At 35.4% G+C, this 17319-nt stretch overlaps 1 protein-coding gene across 1 annotated transcript in view; it reads right to left on the reverse strand.

Annotated features, from left to right (window-relative positions):
• The window catches only part of WDR17 (WD repeat domain 17), an 89116-nt gene that overhangs the window by 70405 nt on the left and 1392 nt on the right, over nucleotides 1-17319 (reverse strand). Inside the window, exons 2-7 of the mRNA XM_058193472.1 lie at nucleotides 10526-10643; nucleotides 7828-7956; nucleotides 7137-7320; nucleotides 5899-6129; nucleotides 701-952; nucleotides 80-202 (exon numbers count right to left, since the gene is read on the reverse strand). Coding sequence (XP_058049455.1) covers nucleotides 80-202; nucleotides 701-952; nucleotides 5899-6129; nucleotides 7137-7320; nucleotides 7828-7950 — 913 coding nt within the window. The 5' untranslated portion in view covers nucleotides 7951-7956; nucleotides 10526-10643. The remainder of the gene's footprint in view (nucleotides 1-79; nucleotides 203-700; nucleotides 953-5898; nucleotides 6130-7136; nucleotides 7321-7827; nucleotides 7957-10525; nucleotides 10644-17319) is intronic.

The raw sequence follows: 17319 nt of genomic DNA on the forward strand, positions 1-17319 counted from the left end.
GAGCTAATGTTAGGTTCACTGATCTGGCATACAGCTTTACATGAATATGTCCAAATCAAAAACAAATATGTATACTTACCATTCTTCTTTGGAGGAGAATTAAGTACATGTAGGCCATGGAAACCTGTTTTCTTCAACTTAAAATTATCTATTGGTGTTGTTCGTGATACATTCCAGACACGCAACACACCAACCTGAGAATCTATATTTTTTTAAAAAAGATTAACTTAATTTTAATCAAATAATACATAGTGCAATAATTAAAAATGAAAATAAAAATCTAATTGGATTTTAATTAGCATTAAGCATGATTTCAGAAATAAGGACTGAAATATGTTAGGAAAATTCTCCTCTGTCATTTAATATTATCCAGCTAATGCAAGTTCTCTCCCAATATACATGTTGTCCACTTAATGTCAATTTCTTACCCAACATTCTGAACCCATCAGATCGTTTTCTAGAATCAGATTAAAGATAAAATAAAAAGACAATGAGAGCAAAACTTCTTTTCTGAAGGAAGTGATAATGATGTCAGAAAACTATCATTACTGTTTTACGATATTAGTTTTATATAACTAATTATGCAATTAGTTTGATAATTTGGTACAAACTTAACCTACCTTAAACCTTGACCTAAACAAGTCTGTTGTGTGCCCCGCGTACTATGTTACTATAATATAAATGAAAAATGGTTTTTTACCTCCGGTGATAAACATTCCAGGTGCACTAGGAACCCAAGCTAAACATTGCACAGATGCTGCTGCACTAGGAAGATTAAAGGCTGTGATACAGGAGAAAGATTCTGAATCAACAAGACGGATTCCATTATGCAAATTTGCAACAAGAAGATAATCTGTTGACAGAGGATCCCATTCCAGAGCAGTAATAGGATCTTCCTCATCTGTCCCTTCAAGTGATTCTGGCCTCAGAACATGTTTCTGATGCTTACAACCTTGAAAAATAAAAATATGCAATTTATCCATTTCTCTAGACAGAATCAGTGTGTTCAAATGGTTATACTCAGTGGTGGGATTCAAATAATTTAAAAACTGGTTCTCTGCTCTGGCTGGAGGGGGGGGCTGGCTGGGGAGGTCATGTGACTGAGTGGGCATGACCAACTCACCATCACTCACATCAAGGGGCCCCTCCCCTCTCAGCTCTCCAATCTCTCTGTGTGAGGGGGAGGAAGCGGTGGGGATGGCCTCTGAGTATGACCCCCTTCCCCAGTCAGCCAGCTCCACCTGACCTACTCCCTCGCCGTTCTCCTCCCCCCCAGCACTCAAGTGGCAGCAGGCTCTGCGGGACAACAGGGCCTCTCATTTTTCCCACGGTACGGCAGACGCTTGCTACCTCTGCTTGTCTGCTTGCAAATGGCAATCTTCTCTACTTCTCTTGGGCCGCTGGTGTGGGCACTATGCATCGTTTGTTAGAGCTGAGCAGGGAAGCCGCTGTCATGCCACTGCTCCTTGCTTCCCCAAGAGCAGAGCAGAGGCCATGTGCTTTCTCGCCTGGCTGACCACCAGCAAAGGGCTGCGTGGCTGACAGCCACTCAATGCCATGCACAGCATCACCCAGCCATTGGTGGGGACGGAGCAGCTAGTCCAGCTTGGGCTTGGGCTGGCTGGTTGGAGCAGTGCTGCAGCCGAAGCCCCTGCACTGCAACTGAAAGAGAAGGTGGCACATGAGAAGATCCTCAAATTGGAATCTATGAACCAGCAGGTCAAGGCGGTGGAGAACAACAGTGCGGGAGCCCATCATCCTGAAAGCGAGCGAGATTGAAAAGGAGCTGCGGAAGGGTATCAAAAAGCTTTTGGCAGCGTGGAAGTCACAGAAGCCATCAAGGCTAACATTGGTGATTCGTGGTGAGCACAACTGGGCCGGGATAGCTCAGGCAATAGAGAAGCCTGTTATTAGAACACAAAAGCCTGCAATTACTGCAGGTTCGAGCCCGGCCCAAGGTTGACTCAGCCTTCCACCCTTTATAAGGTAGGTAAAATGAGGGCCCAGATTGTTGGGGGGGGCAATAAGTTGACTTTGTAAAAAATATACAAATAGAATGAGACTATTGCCTTATACATTGTAAGCCGCCCTGAGTCTTCGGAGAAGGGCAGGGTATAAATGTAAACAAAAACAAAAAAAAAACTTTAGTCGGGCCATTCAAGCTGCCACTGCAGGGCCAGCCACTTGGCGCAAAACCTCATATTTTTTTCTCGTTGTCAGCATCATCATCCTTGGTCAAGCAGCGGCGGGGTCCATGGGAATCATTCCTCTCCTGGCGCAGTGAATTCTGGTGGGCTGGATGCAGGTGTGAAGGGCCTTGCTCCCCATTCATCGATCAGTTGAAAACGTTGTTCAGCCTTCCAGAATTTGCTGCGCCGGGGCAACAGAGTGGCACAATGGAGTCATCGCAGCCATTGCTTGTTTAGTGGGGTTGGTCCTGGCTATAACAGGCAGCTTCGTTTTTTCCCCCACTGCGATTCTGCTGCTTGCACCACCCATCACCAGTCAGATGCTCTTGGCTCCCCCAAGCATTGCTTTGCCTACCTGATTTCCAGCTCCATCACTTTTTTTGCTGTTGTATGTGGGAAAACAAAAGTTTGTGGGACTAAAAAAAAATTCAATCAATTCCAACTTTGTGATTTTTTTTTTCTTTCATGAGAAATTGAAATTGATTGATTGCACTTTATTTTTAATAAAACTCTTCTGTCCACAAAAACCTTGTCTTTGACAGCTGACCAAAAGGCAGAGCAAGAGCTGCCGGGAAGAAGTCTGTAGGCTCAGGAGTCTGGAATACCCTTCCTCCCCTACTCCATCTTTCCCCAACTGCCACACTCCCAAGTTACAGCAAAAGTGAGGGGCAGGAAGCCCTGTCATGCCTGGCGAGGGGAGGGGAAAAGAGGCAGCAAGAGGAGCTCTGTCTTGCTACATGCACCCCAATGAAAGGCAGCAGCAACCCGGCTACTTCCCTTCCCTGCCCTCTCTGGTGCTGGAAGCCAAGTGTCAGCCACACACCTAGTCACCCATGCAGAGATCAGGTAGGCCGCAGCAAAAGCAGGTAAGTGGACTGGGCTGTGTGGGAGGCAGCTAAGGGAGGAAGACTCACCAGGCAGAGATCAACTGGGCTGCGGAAACTGTGGTTGAGGCAAGTGAGGGAACCAGAGAGCAGCAGCAGCTATGCACAGGCATGATTGTAGGCATCAGTCAAGTGGGAGGGGCAAGATAAGGAGTGACAGGTGGGATGGGGCCAGCCAACAATTTAACAATCAGTTCAGCCAAAGTGGTACGAACCGGTTGAATCCCACCACTGGTTATACTTGCATATACTTGAAATATAAATATGTAAACTAATTTTCATTATACACTGAATTGGTTTCTCCTCCAAATCATGTCCTGACAGAATAACAGTCAAGTAAATATGAACTTCCATGCTGAAAATATAGAACACTTAGTACAGCTACTCGTTGATTTACAATAGTTACAATGGCACTGAAAAAAGTGAGTAAAGACCATTTTTCACAAGACCATTGCAGCATTTCCATGGTCAAGTGATCAACATTCACCAGCTACAATGAGTCATATTTATGATAGTCACAGTGTCCTGGGTCAAGTGATCACCTTTTTCAACTTTCTGACAAACAAAGTCAATGGGGAAGCCAAATTTACTTAACAACTGTATTTACTAACATAATAACTGCAGTGATTCACTTAACAACTGTGGCAAAAAAGATTGTAGAATGGAGCAAAATTCACTTAACAACTATCTCATTTAGCAACAAAAATTGGGCTCAATTGTGGATGCAAGTCTACTTGTATTTCAAAAATAACTTACTGCCCTTTTTTTCTTGGATACCTCCATTGTTGGCAGTTGCTATAGAAATCTAATTAGTTAAAATAAAGTAAACATGTTGAACAAAACGTAAATACTAATAATTAAAAGACATTCTTGCATCTGTTAATTATTGAGTAATGACTCGGTCTCAAACTATAGCAATAAAAGGGTTTGGAGGTCTTTTTTATTATTTTGAATAGACAAAACAATACTTGGTAATGCTGGGTTCATAATGAGAAAGTACATTCACTTAATTTTTAACTAATCCCTTACTTAGTTTAAAGTAGACTCACATTAACACATGCAATTCTGCAGCAGCATGTTAGATTTGAATGATTTTTTTCTATTTATTTATTCATTTTATTTTACTATTTATTTGCAATGGATTCTTTCTGCTACATGTGAGGAATTCCTATCCCCAATACAATATGCACACAAATGTTAACGGAAGAAGAAGGTACAATCCTCTCCTGTATTATCATACTTAAACAGATGCTTCATTGCCTGCAAATCTTCATTACAGCAATTTAGAAATTGAATCCTGAAATAGTAGTATCAAAATAATTTACATTTCTATCGACTATAAGTCCATTTTTAATATAAAATGATTCCAATTATGCAGGGTTCTTTGGATATGTGATTTTTCCTATCAAATAGAATAGAATAGAATTTTTTATTGGTCAAGTGTGATTGGACACAAAAGGAATTTGTCTTGGTGCATATGATCTCAGTGTACATAAAAGAAAAGATACTTTCATCAAGAATCATAAGGTACAACACTTAATGATAGTCATAGGGTAAAAATAAGCAATCAGTATCAATATAAATCGTAAGGATACAAGCAACAAAGTTATAGTCATACAGTCATAAGTGGAAGGAGATGAGTGATGGGAACGATGAGAATATTAATAGTAGTGTAGATTCAGTAAATTGTTTAACAATGTTGAGGGAATTATTTGTTTAGCAGAGTGATGGTGTTCGGGACAAAACTGTTCTTGTGTCTAGTTGTTCTGGTGTGTAGTGCTTTATAGCATCGTTTTGAGGGCAGGAGTTGAAACAGTTTATGTCCAGGATGTGAGGGGTCTATCTAGTTATTCTATAATAACAAATCCAGTTATTTCCTCTCATATATTTGTATCTATATAGACAGATTACATATTTTTCGGAGTGTAAGAGGCACTCCCCCCCCCAAAAAAGGGGTGAGGGTCTTACTAGACTGAATACAGGCTTGTTTTCGGCCTCCCAAATCCTCCGTGCATCCAGTTTTCATCCTTTTTGGCCCCCAGAAGCATTCTGCAGGCCAAAAATGGGTTGGTTTTTGGTGAAAACTGGACATGCGGAGGGTTCGGGAGACCAAAAATTGGCCTCTTTTTGGCCTGCAAAGTGCTTCTGGGAGCTGGGGAGGGTGAAAATGGAACGTGGAGAGGCCAAAAACTATTTTTTTTTCTTGTTTTCCCCCTTTAAACCTAGGTGCGTCATATAGTCCAGTACATCTAATAGTCCAAAAAATACAGTATGTTTAATAATAAAGAAAAATCTAATCACACATCTCTATTTTAATGTTTTAATATGTTTTATAGTTTTGATATGATTTTGCATGTTTTACATTTAGATTGGAAAGCAAGCAAAGTTGGTTATAAAATACATTAAATCAAAATTTTAAATCAAAAATGTTATAAAAAGATTATATGTAAGAACTCAAATATAGAAAAGCATCCATTTTGTACTGAATGAGAACAAATAGATTCAGATAGTTTTAGTAAGCATTCCTCAATTTCAGAGTACTGAAGAATATTTGCATATATATTTGCCTATATATATATTTATATTTTTATCTATTTTATGTTGACAGTAAGCATATATGGTACTGGCATTCTATATTTTGTGAAATCTATTATACTATTGAAATCTGGTGACTTCTTCATCTGAAATGACTGGCATTGGGATTTTGAGTGATGGGAATAAAATTTGAAAAAAGAAAACCCTTTAATAAATTCTCTCATAATAACAGCTTTCTTTGTTTTAATCCGAAGATGTATTGACTCTTGCCTTGGCATAAAGTTTCTTACCTGGCTGAAACAGAGAAAGACTTCCATCAGTATGACCAAACACTACTTTTCCTTTTTTCTTGGGATGCCATCTAAACAGACAAATATCTGACATAAAACTGTGAGCTTCATTATGTACATTTACACCATTCTCTGGCCCTGAAAATGTCCAAATATACAATGGACCTCTATGGGAGGCAAATGCAACAGCATCACCTACATTCCAGCACCAACTAAGAGACGCAGGAATACCTGAAATATAAAAAGATATCCAATAAATGAGAAAAATATACTTCCAAATCCCCACTGAGTTTAACTAAAAGTGCAACTTAATGTATTTCTTTTCCAGAACCAAGCACCCTCTTTTTCACACTGCTAAAGAGAGTTTGTAACTTCTCTTCGAAAATTAAAGATAGGAAACAATATTTTAAATATAATGTCTAAACATGCCAGCTTTATTAAATAAAACACAAAGAAAATTAGGTCTATGATTTTAAATAAATACCAGTTCACAATTATTTCTGTCTTGCTATATTGTAAATTCTGAGATATAGCTTAACTTGATATTTTCAAGTAAAATACATTTTGAAGAGATTAAAAAAAAGAAGTTTTCATGACTTAAACTTCAAGTAACAATTCTATAGGAGTTGGATGCAAAACAGATACTGTAAGCAGACTGGCAGAGGAAAGATCTATACTTTACTGCCAAATCATATTATAAAAAAATACATCAAAAAGTTCAGAATCAGGAATCAATTATAGTTGAATATTTCTAGAGCAGAGTAATAAAATAAAACATATTGTACCATATAATGGAAAACAGTTATAATTGTTTTATTTGGCATTATCCTAGCAAAAATAAACATGACTATTTATCAGCACAGGGGGAAAAAGGGAGACTCTTGTTTTTAATAATAAAATAATAATACTATAACAGGGCAGTGATAGGTTCTTGAATATATTATTTTGAATGGAGGTTGCATGCAAAAGATGCAGTCTGTTTATAGACCGTCTTTTTTACATATGTAGACTGATCAAGCCTAGCTTTTGCTAAGAGATAAATTACTTGACTTCTAACTGCCATCTCTATCTCCTGCTCACTGACCTAATGGGGAAAAAAACAGTCAAGCTCTCTCATTCCGTTTTTTGCTGAATCAAATTTCTTTAAATCAGAAGAGTAAACTTGTCTTAAAACCATGGTGTACTGCACAAAACTGTTTTTGCTGCAAATAAATGTTAACATTTGATTTATATCATACCTTTTGTATTGTGTAATTTTGCAGCAATTTTTTGTTCAGTTACATTCCAAATTATTACTAGGTTTTCTGCACTTGCACTCGCAAACAGATCCTGGTTATGGGGACACCAAGAAATAGCTGTGATGGTCTTCTTGTGTTCAGACATAATTGCCCATAACTTGAATTCATTATATCGATGATCCAACTAAAATATTAAAAATCCAAAAAAGAATGATTAAATATTTTAAAATCAAATATTTATCTTTCTATATTAAAAAATTAAATAGCATAGTATCTTTTTAGCTGGGGAAATATTTCTTTATTTTCTCTGCACCTTCTGGAATATTTGTTCAGGGACTCAAAGTCTGATCCTGAGCCATATAGATTAGAGAAATAGAAAGGGATAGCTCCCCTTTAGTTCACCTATTTTAGGTTTCTCATTCATTCTTCAAAATCAGTCACGTGGTTCAGGAGAGCTTACTAAAATATGATGCCTTTTAAATTGGTATTGTTTATTATTATATTTTCTAAGAAATAATATGGATTGAAAAAATGTCTAAAATGATCAATGATATTTTATAATTTCTAAAAACAGTTATTTTTTAAAAAAATATAAAATTATAAAGCAGTTATATTATAAATATTATAAAATTATAAATATTCATATACCAGCAAGAAAAGAAAAACAAAGAAACTCTAAAATATTTCTCACCTTATATATATAAATCGCCAGAGTTGCACAATAGGCAAATCTATCCCCACTAGCAGCACATACATCTTTATTCCATGGTTGACAGCCAGCTGCTAATAGACCCACTTGCTTAACCTGTGCCATTTTTGCCTAAAAAATAAAAAGAGAAATTTAATAAACAAGTTTGGAATGAGTCCCACTTAAATCTGTAAAACTTATATTTGGAAAGCATTAAACAAGGATTTTCAGGAAATGACTCCAAGACAAATGCTTCAGTTACTCATTTTCTATAAATCAGATTTAAGATCTAAGAAAATTGTATTCATAGAAAATATCATATCAAGTTCTATATATGTTCATGATTATTAGGCCTTCAAGAGAACGTAGAATTGGCAAATTAAACACTAAATTTTGAATAAAACAGGGATAATCACTGTATAAATGCATTCCACCAACAGCTGCTCATACAAAAGGTACATCTTCACTTTGACACACGATATTTGTTAAAATTATTTCACTGAAGTTTTTTTATTATACTTAAACTGAAAAGTGAATGTCCTATCAATTTCTATCAATCCTTATATATGCACGCAAGAATACTGTGTTTGTTAAAACGCTGGAAAACTCAATACTAATCATAAGCAAAGGTAATTAGCCCTTTCATAGGAGAATTTTATCAGCTGCTAAGTAAGAATAGAATATACACCCATATGAACTCTTATATACTACCTATCTAGATTGAGTTCATTTTATCCATTATTAGATTTGGTCACCTAACACTAAATGAAAATATAAAGTCCACAGAAATTTCAAGTAAAGAATGCATGTATAATCAACAAGTCCTTAATTTAGTGTGGTACTATAGAAAGAATCTTAGAGGTAGTGCATTACGATCCCCAATTGTGAACAGATAAGATAAATATTTTGTGTCATCTGTAGAATTGCATATATTAATAAGAAAGTATTTTGCTATACTCATAACACATAAATACAAAACTGATAAAAGGACATTTTTATACCAAGAAAATGAAAATGAAAAAGAGGAAAATAAAGAAAAAAATATATGTAATATCAGTAGTAGTATGTTAAGTCCTCAAATAAAGAAAAGTAATAAAACTGCAACAGTTATTTCAAATTTCTTATGTAGATATTACATTTTTATAAAATGAATTGGAATGATAAATTTTTTTTGCTAATTGACTAAGTTACTCCTATCTTCATACAGATGTTTTATGTAAGATATTTAAGGATTTCCACTTCCTTTCTAAAACCCTCAGATTCCAGCTATGCAGTCTCAGTTTGGCTATAAAATAAAAGCACCTTATGAGTTGAAGATATTAATTCTAGCATAAATTGTAATAACACTGACTTATTAAAGAAGACGCTAAATCAAAGTGTATGTATTATGAAGTACAGGCAAGTGATATCAATAGCCTGGTAATTACTGGTTCTCTGAGACATACCTTTTCAATAAGCATGTGTGCTTTTTTTAAATGACAATTTTTGCTTTATTTCCAAAATACACTTTAACTTCATATACCACTATTGCATTAGCATTAGTAAGAATGTCTGCTGTGTCTAGCGAAGTATTATGTCTTTATTAAAATTCAACATATGTAGTAGTTAATTGTAAACTATAACTGGCTATTAAAATATGTCTAATCATACATTACACAGATTATTGTCTTCTATGCTACAATTTTACTATGTTTTCAATGAAGTACACAAACATATAAAGATGATCTCTTCATCAAATTCTCCAAGAATTTCCCTTTTCCTCAAAGGGAAAGAATACAATCTTATATTAACTGTTGATTTGCTGTTAAAAACTATTGTTAGTTCATTAAGGGTACTACTCTGGATATTTTTAATGTGAATAATCTTCAAAATATAGTTATTATTTCTGCACAGCGTATACTAACAGAGATGTTTTTTGATTCTTTAATTTCTCTTGCCAGAATATTTTCCACATATTTATTCTGCTTATAATTCACCCCACTATATCAAACACTACCAAGCATATATCTTCTCAGAACTAGGATCCATGCCATTAATAAAACAATGTAATCTCAAAAGTGCATGAATAATTCTTGACAATGGATTATCAGTTGTTGATATGATGTGGAACAGATGGGTAACGTTAACAGTTTTGACATTTTTAATGTAAAAAGCACCCAACTTATTAAAGTTAGGATAACAACAATAAAAATTTTTTAAAATATCTTAAGACTAGAGCACAATACATTTGACCTAAAGGATTAAAACAAAAGTAACTTAAACAGTACTATAGCAAAGTTCTCATCTTCCAAGCTGGAAAGATTCCTATTAAATTGACAGTGTTGCAGCCTAACAAAGAATCAGTGCTTCAGTCTAACAAGTCAAGCACTGTGAGACCTCTTTATATTCCTTCCCTTAGGAGAAGTTCACAAATTACCCAGTTTAATAGATACGCCACCCTCTTATTTTGGATGTGATGTGATATGGAAAAGAACCATATTTTCCCCCTCTTTCTTCCATAATGAAAGTCCAGTACACCATGCTAAGTCTTTCCATTTTCCATTTCCCTTTTATCTACTAGGTGTTCCAAGACAAAAGAATGCAAAATTCATTTACTACCCAAATAGGAAATAATATGAAGGCATTTTCTGAATTAAGCAATAACAGCAGAGCAGTAAAATACAGGATAGGCCATTTGAAAGAAGATCAATATTTAACTTACTATGTGAATATTTGTTAGTGGCAGCTACCATAGGGAAAGCTTGTTCCAGACTCAAATTATTCATCTTCCAATAAAGAAAGCATGATTTCCCACCTGGTTCGTAATAGATAGATACATTCTATATGGGAGAGATGTTCTGAAAATTAACCAGGATCCAAGCCATTTAAACTCTATAAATTTTTATTATTAATAATAATAATGTTGAATTGTACCTCCAAACAACAAATCTTTATTTTATAGTAGTATAAGTGAAACTTACACAAACTCATGCCTAGCAAATATTGAATCTCCATGGACTATGCAAGGGTCTTTTTTTGTAGATTTTAGCTCAGCATTCAATATCTTCATTCCAGATATTCTTCTAACTAAATTGATTCAGCTAGCCATGCCTGACCACACTTGTAAGTGGATCATAATCTTTCTGGCAGACAGGAAGAAGGAGGCTGAAAAATCATATCAGATACCTGTACAATTAGCAGAGGGGTCCCCCAGGGCTATGTGCTCTCTCCACTTCTCTTCTCTCTATATATACCAAGGACTGCATCTCAAAGTACTGAAGTTTGCAGATTATACAACAGTCATTGATTTCATTCCAGACAATGTCAAATCTGCATACAGACAGGAAGTTGAACAGCTAGCCTTGTGGTACGTCCAGAACAGTCTTGAACTGAACACACTCAAAACTGTAGAATGATAGTAGATTTTAGGAGAAGCCCGCATATTCTACCATCTCTTACCTGTAAACAACACAATATCAACAGTAGAGACCTTCAAGTTTCTAAGTTCTATAATATCTTAAGACTTAAAATGGACACCTAAAATCAAAATGTCATCAAAAAAGCACAACAAAGAATGCCCAAAGAGCTGCTGATACAGTTCTACAAATAAATTATTGAATCTGTCATTTGCATCTCTATAACTTTCTGATTTGACACTGCAACCAAACAAGACACAGATAGTTAGAACTGCAGAAAAAACAATTGCTATCAGCTCGCCTTCCATTGAGGACTTGTATACTGAATGAGCTAGTAAGAGGACTGTGAAAATATCTACAGACACATCACATCCTGGACATAAACTGTTTAAACTTCTTCCCTCAAGATGATGCTATAGGGCAGTGATGGTTAACCTTTTTGGTGCTGAGTGTGAAGGCATGCCCGAACCCCCAAAATGCAATGTGAGCGCCCCCCCATGCATGCACCCCGACCCAGCCCCATGCATGCGCACATGTCCCTCATGCATGTGTGTGCATCCCAGCGCATGCACCCTGGTCCCCTGCAAATGTTCCCCGCCCCCGTGTCTTGTTTTGGGCCTGGAAAGCCTTGTGCACCAATCAAAACGTGCCATAGGTTCGCCGTCATGGCTATAGGGCATTGCACTCTGAAACAACTGGACACAAGGAGAATTTTCCCTCCACACTATCACTTGGCTAAACATCTAATTCCCACAACACTGTCAAACTACCTAGTAGGGCTGTATTACTATTATCTTTCTCATCTTTCCTATTACCTATTTCTTTATCTTCTTTTGACTATAACTTTGTTGCTTGTATCTTACAATTTATATTGTTTTATTTAGTATCCTAGTATGATTTATGTTGGTTGCTTATTCAGTATCCTATGACTCACTGAGTGTTATATTTTATGATTATGATAGTGATTTATCAATTGCTTGTATGTACACAGAGAGCTTAAGCACTAGAGACAAATTCCTTGTGTGTCCAATCACACTTGGCCAATTAAGAATTCTAACTCTAATTCTAATATTGCTGATTTTTAGAAAAAGGTTGAACAGAATGCCCATTTTATAACCTTGACCCAGGAATGGGAATGGAGAAAGTGTCAAAGAAGGGACCCTTCCTAGTTCTCTGAACAGTAAAGGCAAAGAAAAGAGAAGTTCTTTCAGGCTTTCAAGATTCAGTTACTGTAACCTTCAAATAAAGGTAGTACTCATGGTTTGTGCATCTTGTCTGGATTACCTCAAAGGGCAGACAGGTGACCAGAGGAAAATGAAAAACAAAAGTGGATCTAAGAACCTGTAGCCAATTAATAGAACATAAAAGCAATTTTAATTTAGGAACTAAATATAGGGCATGTCAAAAATATTATCATACAGACATTTCTGCTTGCTCTCACAAAATAGTTCATCGTCTGAGTAATAGTGACATTTTTAATATAAGAGCATCAAAAGACAAACAACATTAAAAAACTTTTCCCCCCCCTGGGAAGACTGGTCTATCAAGGCAACGTGATCTACCCAAATATGGGACGGAGCATACTGCTTCCACTTTCGCCTTTCCCAGAAGGGTAAGATTAGCTGATGAGAGCTAAATAGCTTGAAATAGATCTATACTAGTCTCCCTTATTTCTTTGTCGGTAAATATAAATTCAACATTAACAAGCTTTGTAGTATTATAAAGAAAATTTAGGCATCCATTCCTTACTGAGTAATGTCCATCTATGTTCACAGCACAAAGAAGCAGGTGAATATATTACATTGTTTATAATGAGAAAAAAATCTGAATATTTTCTGCCTGTTCATATCTCCATCTGATTAATTCAGTTATTCAGATGGTCAATGGAAGTAAAATAATGATACTGCCTTGTTGAGGTGAACTAACCCTCTCATCACTATCTCAATGAAAGACAGCAGGAGTATCTTGATAATGCTTCCATAAGCTCTGCTAGGAAGTGAATTAATGAAAACATTAATGAGTAGAATGTAAGCATTTTTCCCTGAAAGCAATTATTTACTAAATTGTTCCCTAGTACTACTTCTGCTTTTATTTTGTTCAACATACATATACAAGTATGAGGTAGGTTACACTAACAGAAGAGTCTTCAGACACACCTTTTAGCAATGTGTGCAGTATTATATGCAACTCACGATCATACATGCCACAGTGCACCAAAATGCAGATTTCTCTTTAGTATCTGAAAACATTTACCTTATTTTAAACTCATAAAAATGATAATATCACTTAATATAGCAAAATGACAGTGTACATTATCTTTTAAATGTTTTCCATTGTACAAAGATTGCCATAGCAACACTATTTCTTATAGTAAAATACTGTTCAAGAATATAGTAGCCTTCAGAATACCATCAGTAAAATTCTGTAAACAAGCTTAATATCCAGTAAGCTGTAAACTGTTCTTATTTACTTCTTAGCTATTGTGTGTCATTTCATCCATCTAAATAAAATAGGCATTTTAAAAATATACAATATTCTTAAGGATATGTAACCACAGAAAATACAACCATTTCTTAACTATTTCCCTAGGCTTGTACTCTACTGCAACGAAAAACAAAACAAAACAATGATCTGGTTTTAGTTCTCAAATATTTCTGATCCAATCATGGGACTGCATTGCAAAATGCAGATTGTGCCCAGAACACACAATAGAACAAAAAAGCTGCAGTGAGACCAAAGGCAAAGCAATTGAAAAAAATATATAGAAGAAAACACCTTACTCTTTGTTGTTCTTCGTACCAATCTTCTTCATCAAACCAATGTGAAATACAAGTCATCCAAGCCATAGTAAAAATAAAGATGTTGACTAGGTTACAAAGCACTTGAATAATGCCAATGCAACATGGATTCTGTGTGAAAATTTACTGACACTACACAGAAATAACTCCTCTGTTCTGTGAAATCAACTGCTTTATAACAAGCCTCAAGCTAAATCTTTAAGACATGTGAATAATATAAATATCAAGATATTGCATTTAAACTAGTATATAAGAACTAAATCAAAAATCAATACTGTACTTGTTTTAGACTGTATAAAATGCCACCCAAGTTTGTCCTTTTGAGCCCAATGGATCTACTTCCAAGTAAGCGTAAGCATACACTCTAACCAAGCCCCAATGAACCGGGCTGGCCAGCTTTAAAATTGAACAATACTATATGGCTTCAATAGCAACTTTTCTTTTATCTCATACAGTGTCTACCATCTTGACATCAGTATACTAAAAACTTATTTAGTTGAAATATGGATTCAATTACTGCCATAGTACTCAGAAACCTAAATAACATATGAAACAGACTGTCCATAAAAATTACTAAAATTATATCTAGGAAATATACTATTGATGCTATAGAATGCTAATTTCCCACTTAAATTGGTCTCTGAAATGAATTTTTCCATTAGGCTTGCAAAATTAGAACTGCAAAAAACAAGAATGATTTCCCTAAGGGCTCAATTTCTTGTAGATACAATAAGCTTTAAAACTAAATAAGACGTTACCTAGAACACAGCAGAAATGTTTAGCTCATTACATGAACAGTATCAGGCTTTGTGAAGTTGCTTTTTGAAAATTTAACCCACTATAAGAAACTGGCTCCAGTTTCCTATTCCCGGTATGAAAGATTCTTTCTTGGTCGAAAGAGAATTGGTAGAGGAAAGCAAACTACAGATATGAAGGATTTAGAAATAGATTTGAGAGTGGAAATGATTATCTGTGTTACATATCCTGAGCTGCATAATTTTAAAATACAGGAGTGGTTCTTTCCACATTCAAAGCTAGTATGCAACTTCCATTTTACACGGACTTAATCTAACTGCTGTAGGCTAGACCAGAAAAATGCAACACTGGATCTGGTGTAGCATTAATTTCCTTGCATTATAGAAAAGACATTATGGTAGTCAGAAAAAGGAGCAGGTAGTCCCCAGGTTAAGAATGTTCAACTTAGAGAGAACCCTTGATATAAATGGGGTTGCCTGTTACAAAATGACAGATAACTGACCTGTTACAAATATTTAAAATGGTGGATGGATGGCCAGCAAATTGGTGGACAATGTTCTTTTTCCTTGATCCAATGAACCACTGAAGCCACCTAATGTTTTCATGAGTGTATATTTTTAATATAGTCTACAGCCTGTTTTCAGCATTGCCACAGCCTTGCTGAAAGCATTGCCACAGCTTCTGTTTTTCTTCAGATTAAGGAAGGAGACTACTATCTGCCATTGGGTTTGATCACTTTGTCTTCAGAATGGTGAGAGATTGAGTTACAATGGGTTATCCTTGAATTGGGCTTGGTGGAAGTCTGCTTCCCCTCTAACTCAGTTTTAAGAGAGAACACTTGAAGTTATAAGTTTAAACTTCACACAAAAAAGTTTGGAAACAAGTTTGTTCTTGTTCATTCCTGATGCTCAATGATTTGTTCCAACTTAAATACAAATTTGGGTTAAAAACATTGCTAAGGAATGAAGCATTGAAAAGCTTAAAAGCATAGAAAAACACTAGACCTCTGACTTTTGAACTTTCCTGAAATTACTTGCTAAAAAAAACTCTCAGGATCTGAGCATAAACAACTGAACTTGTAAGCAAATTATACATGTATTGATATTTTAAGTATAGACATATAATACTCTATCTCATCTTCTGTTTAGTTTGCTCTAAATCATGGGTGTCACATGTGTCACATGACATATCATGATATTTTTTTTGCCTTTGAGGAGCCGGGGTGGGCATGGCCTGCACATGAAGCATCCGGCCCACGGGCCTCCAATGACACCCCTGGTCTAAATAGTTTCTTACTTCTTTTTAAAGAATCACTACCATGGTTTAAGCAAATTTAACTTGTTTCCCATATTCAAAATCCCAAGACAAATGAATGGGAAAATTTATTATTTGTTCGTAGTATATAGTTTAGCTTCTGAATATAACTAATTGTTTCCATGTAAGACACACATAACACGTAATGCTAGCTCCTTACTTCTTTAACTAGTATAGTTATCACAATATAGTGATAGAATCTGAGAACATTTAACTCACATCCCCATGTTTTGCATCTCTGCTCTATGTGACCAGAGATCCCAATAGGCAAGATGAAAAGAAAGCAATTTCCCAGCTCAAACTTGCCCACATAACTGATTTTTTTCTCCTAAATCATCTATATAAATTATAAGCCTTCAAATCACAAGCATTTTGCATTTTATACTCATATAAAATTTTATTTTAAGATCAATTTCTATCAAATCTGGGTATAGCTTATGCCTTTTTAAACTGAAGTTCAATATTTCTGCAGATAGGCTGTAGAAAGTTATCTTAGTGCTTAATCATGTATAATCAGCTTTTGAACATATAGAGCAAGCAGCTAATACCATCATAACAGTTTTAAAAGCCTATACAAGAAAGTTAGACTATTAGCTCTATATAAAATTAACAAATGATATATGTCTGTGATTTCTTTCCAATTAGTGCTCCTCAAATTTGTTGAATTAAATCTTAGGAATTCGCAGGCTTGAACTTTCAATGGAATAAAATCCCCAAATAATATTTCCAGTCATGTAATTTCTCTAATTCAGAATGTTTACATTACTACAGGACTTGTTACTTGTTTAGGACAGTGCAGAACCTCATGCAAATAAATGTTAAGAAAAGGAAACTTAAACAAATCCCAAAATGAAAAAGAATACATGCTTCAAAAGCCACAATAAAGCATCCCTATTCCTATCAGAATGTACAGTGCTTGAATGAAACTAAGGTAGTAATGAAAAACAAATAAGTATGATTGGGATGTGGATTTTGGATAGTTAACTGACAAAATTGGCTAGTATATTTTGTGTTTTCTGATCTGGAGGATTTTCTTTTTCTTATGATGAGGCAGAATGTAGTCTAATTTAGGATAGTTTTCCTCCAAGTAGTTATATTTTGTAAGATTGGAATGAGGCTAATATTATTTAGCAGGAAGATTAGCATTCAGAAATAAGAACTATAATTTTGGCACATTTGCTATATAGAGCACTACTACAGGTGAAAACATAAGTCTACAGCAGTACCTAAAA

Source organism: Ahaetulla prasina, chromosome 8 (genome assembly GCF_028640845.1).
Source record: "Ahaetulla prasina isolate Xishuangbanna chromosome 8, ASM2864084v1, whole genome shotgun sequence".
Taxonomy (NCBI): Eukaryota; Metazoa; Chordata; class Lepidosauria; order Squamata; family Colubridae; genus Ahaetulla; species Ahaetulla prasina.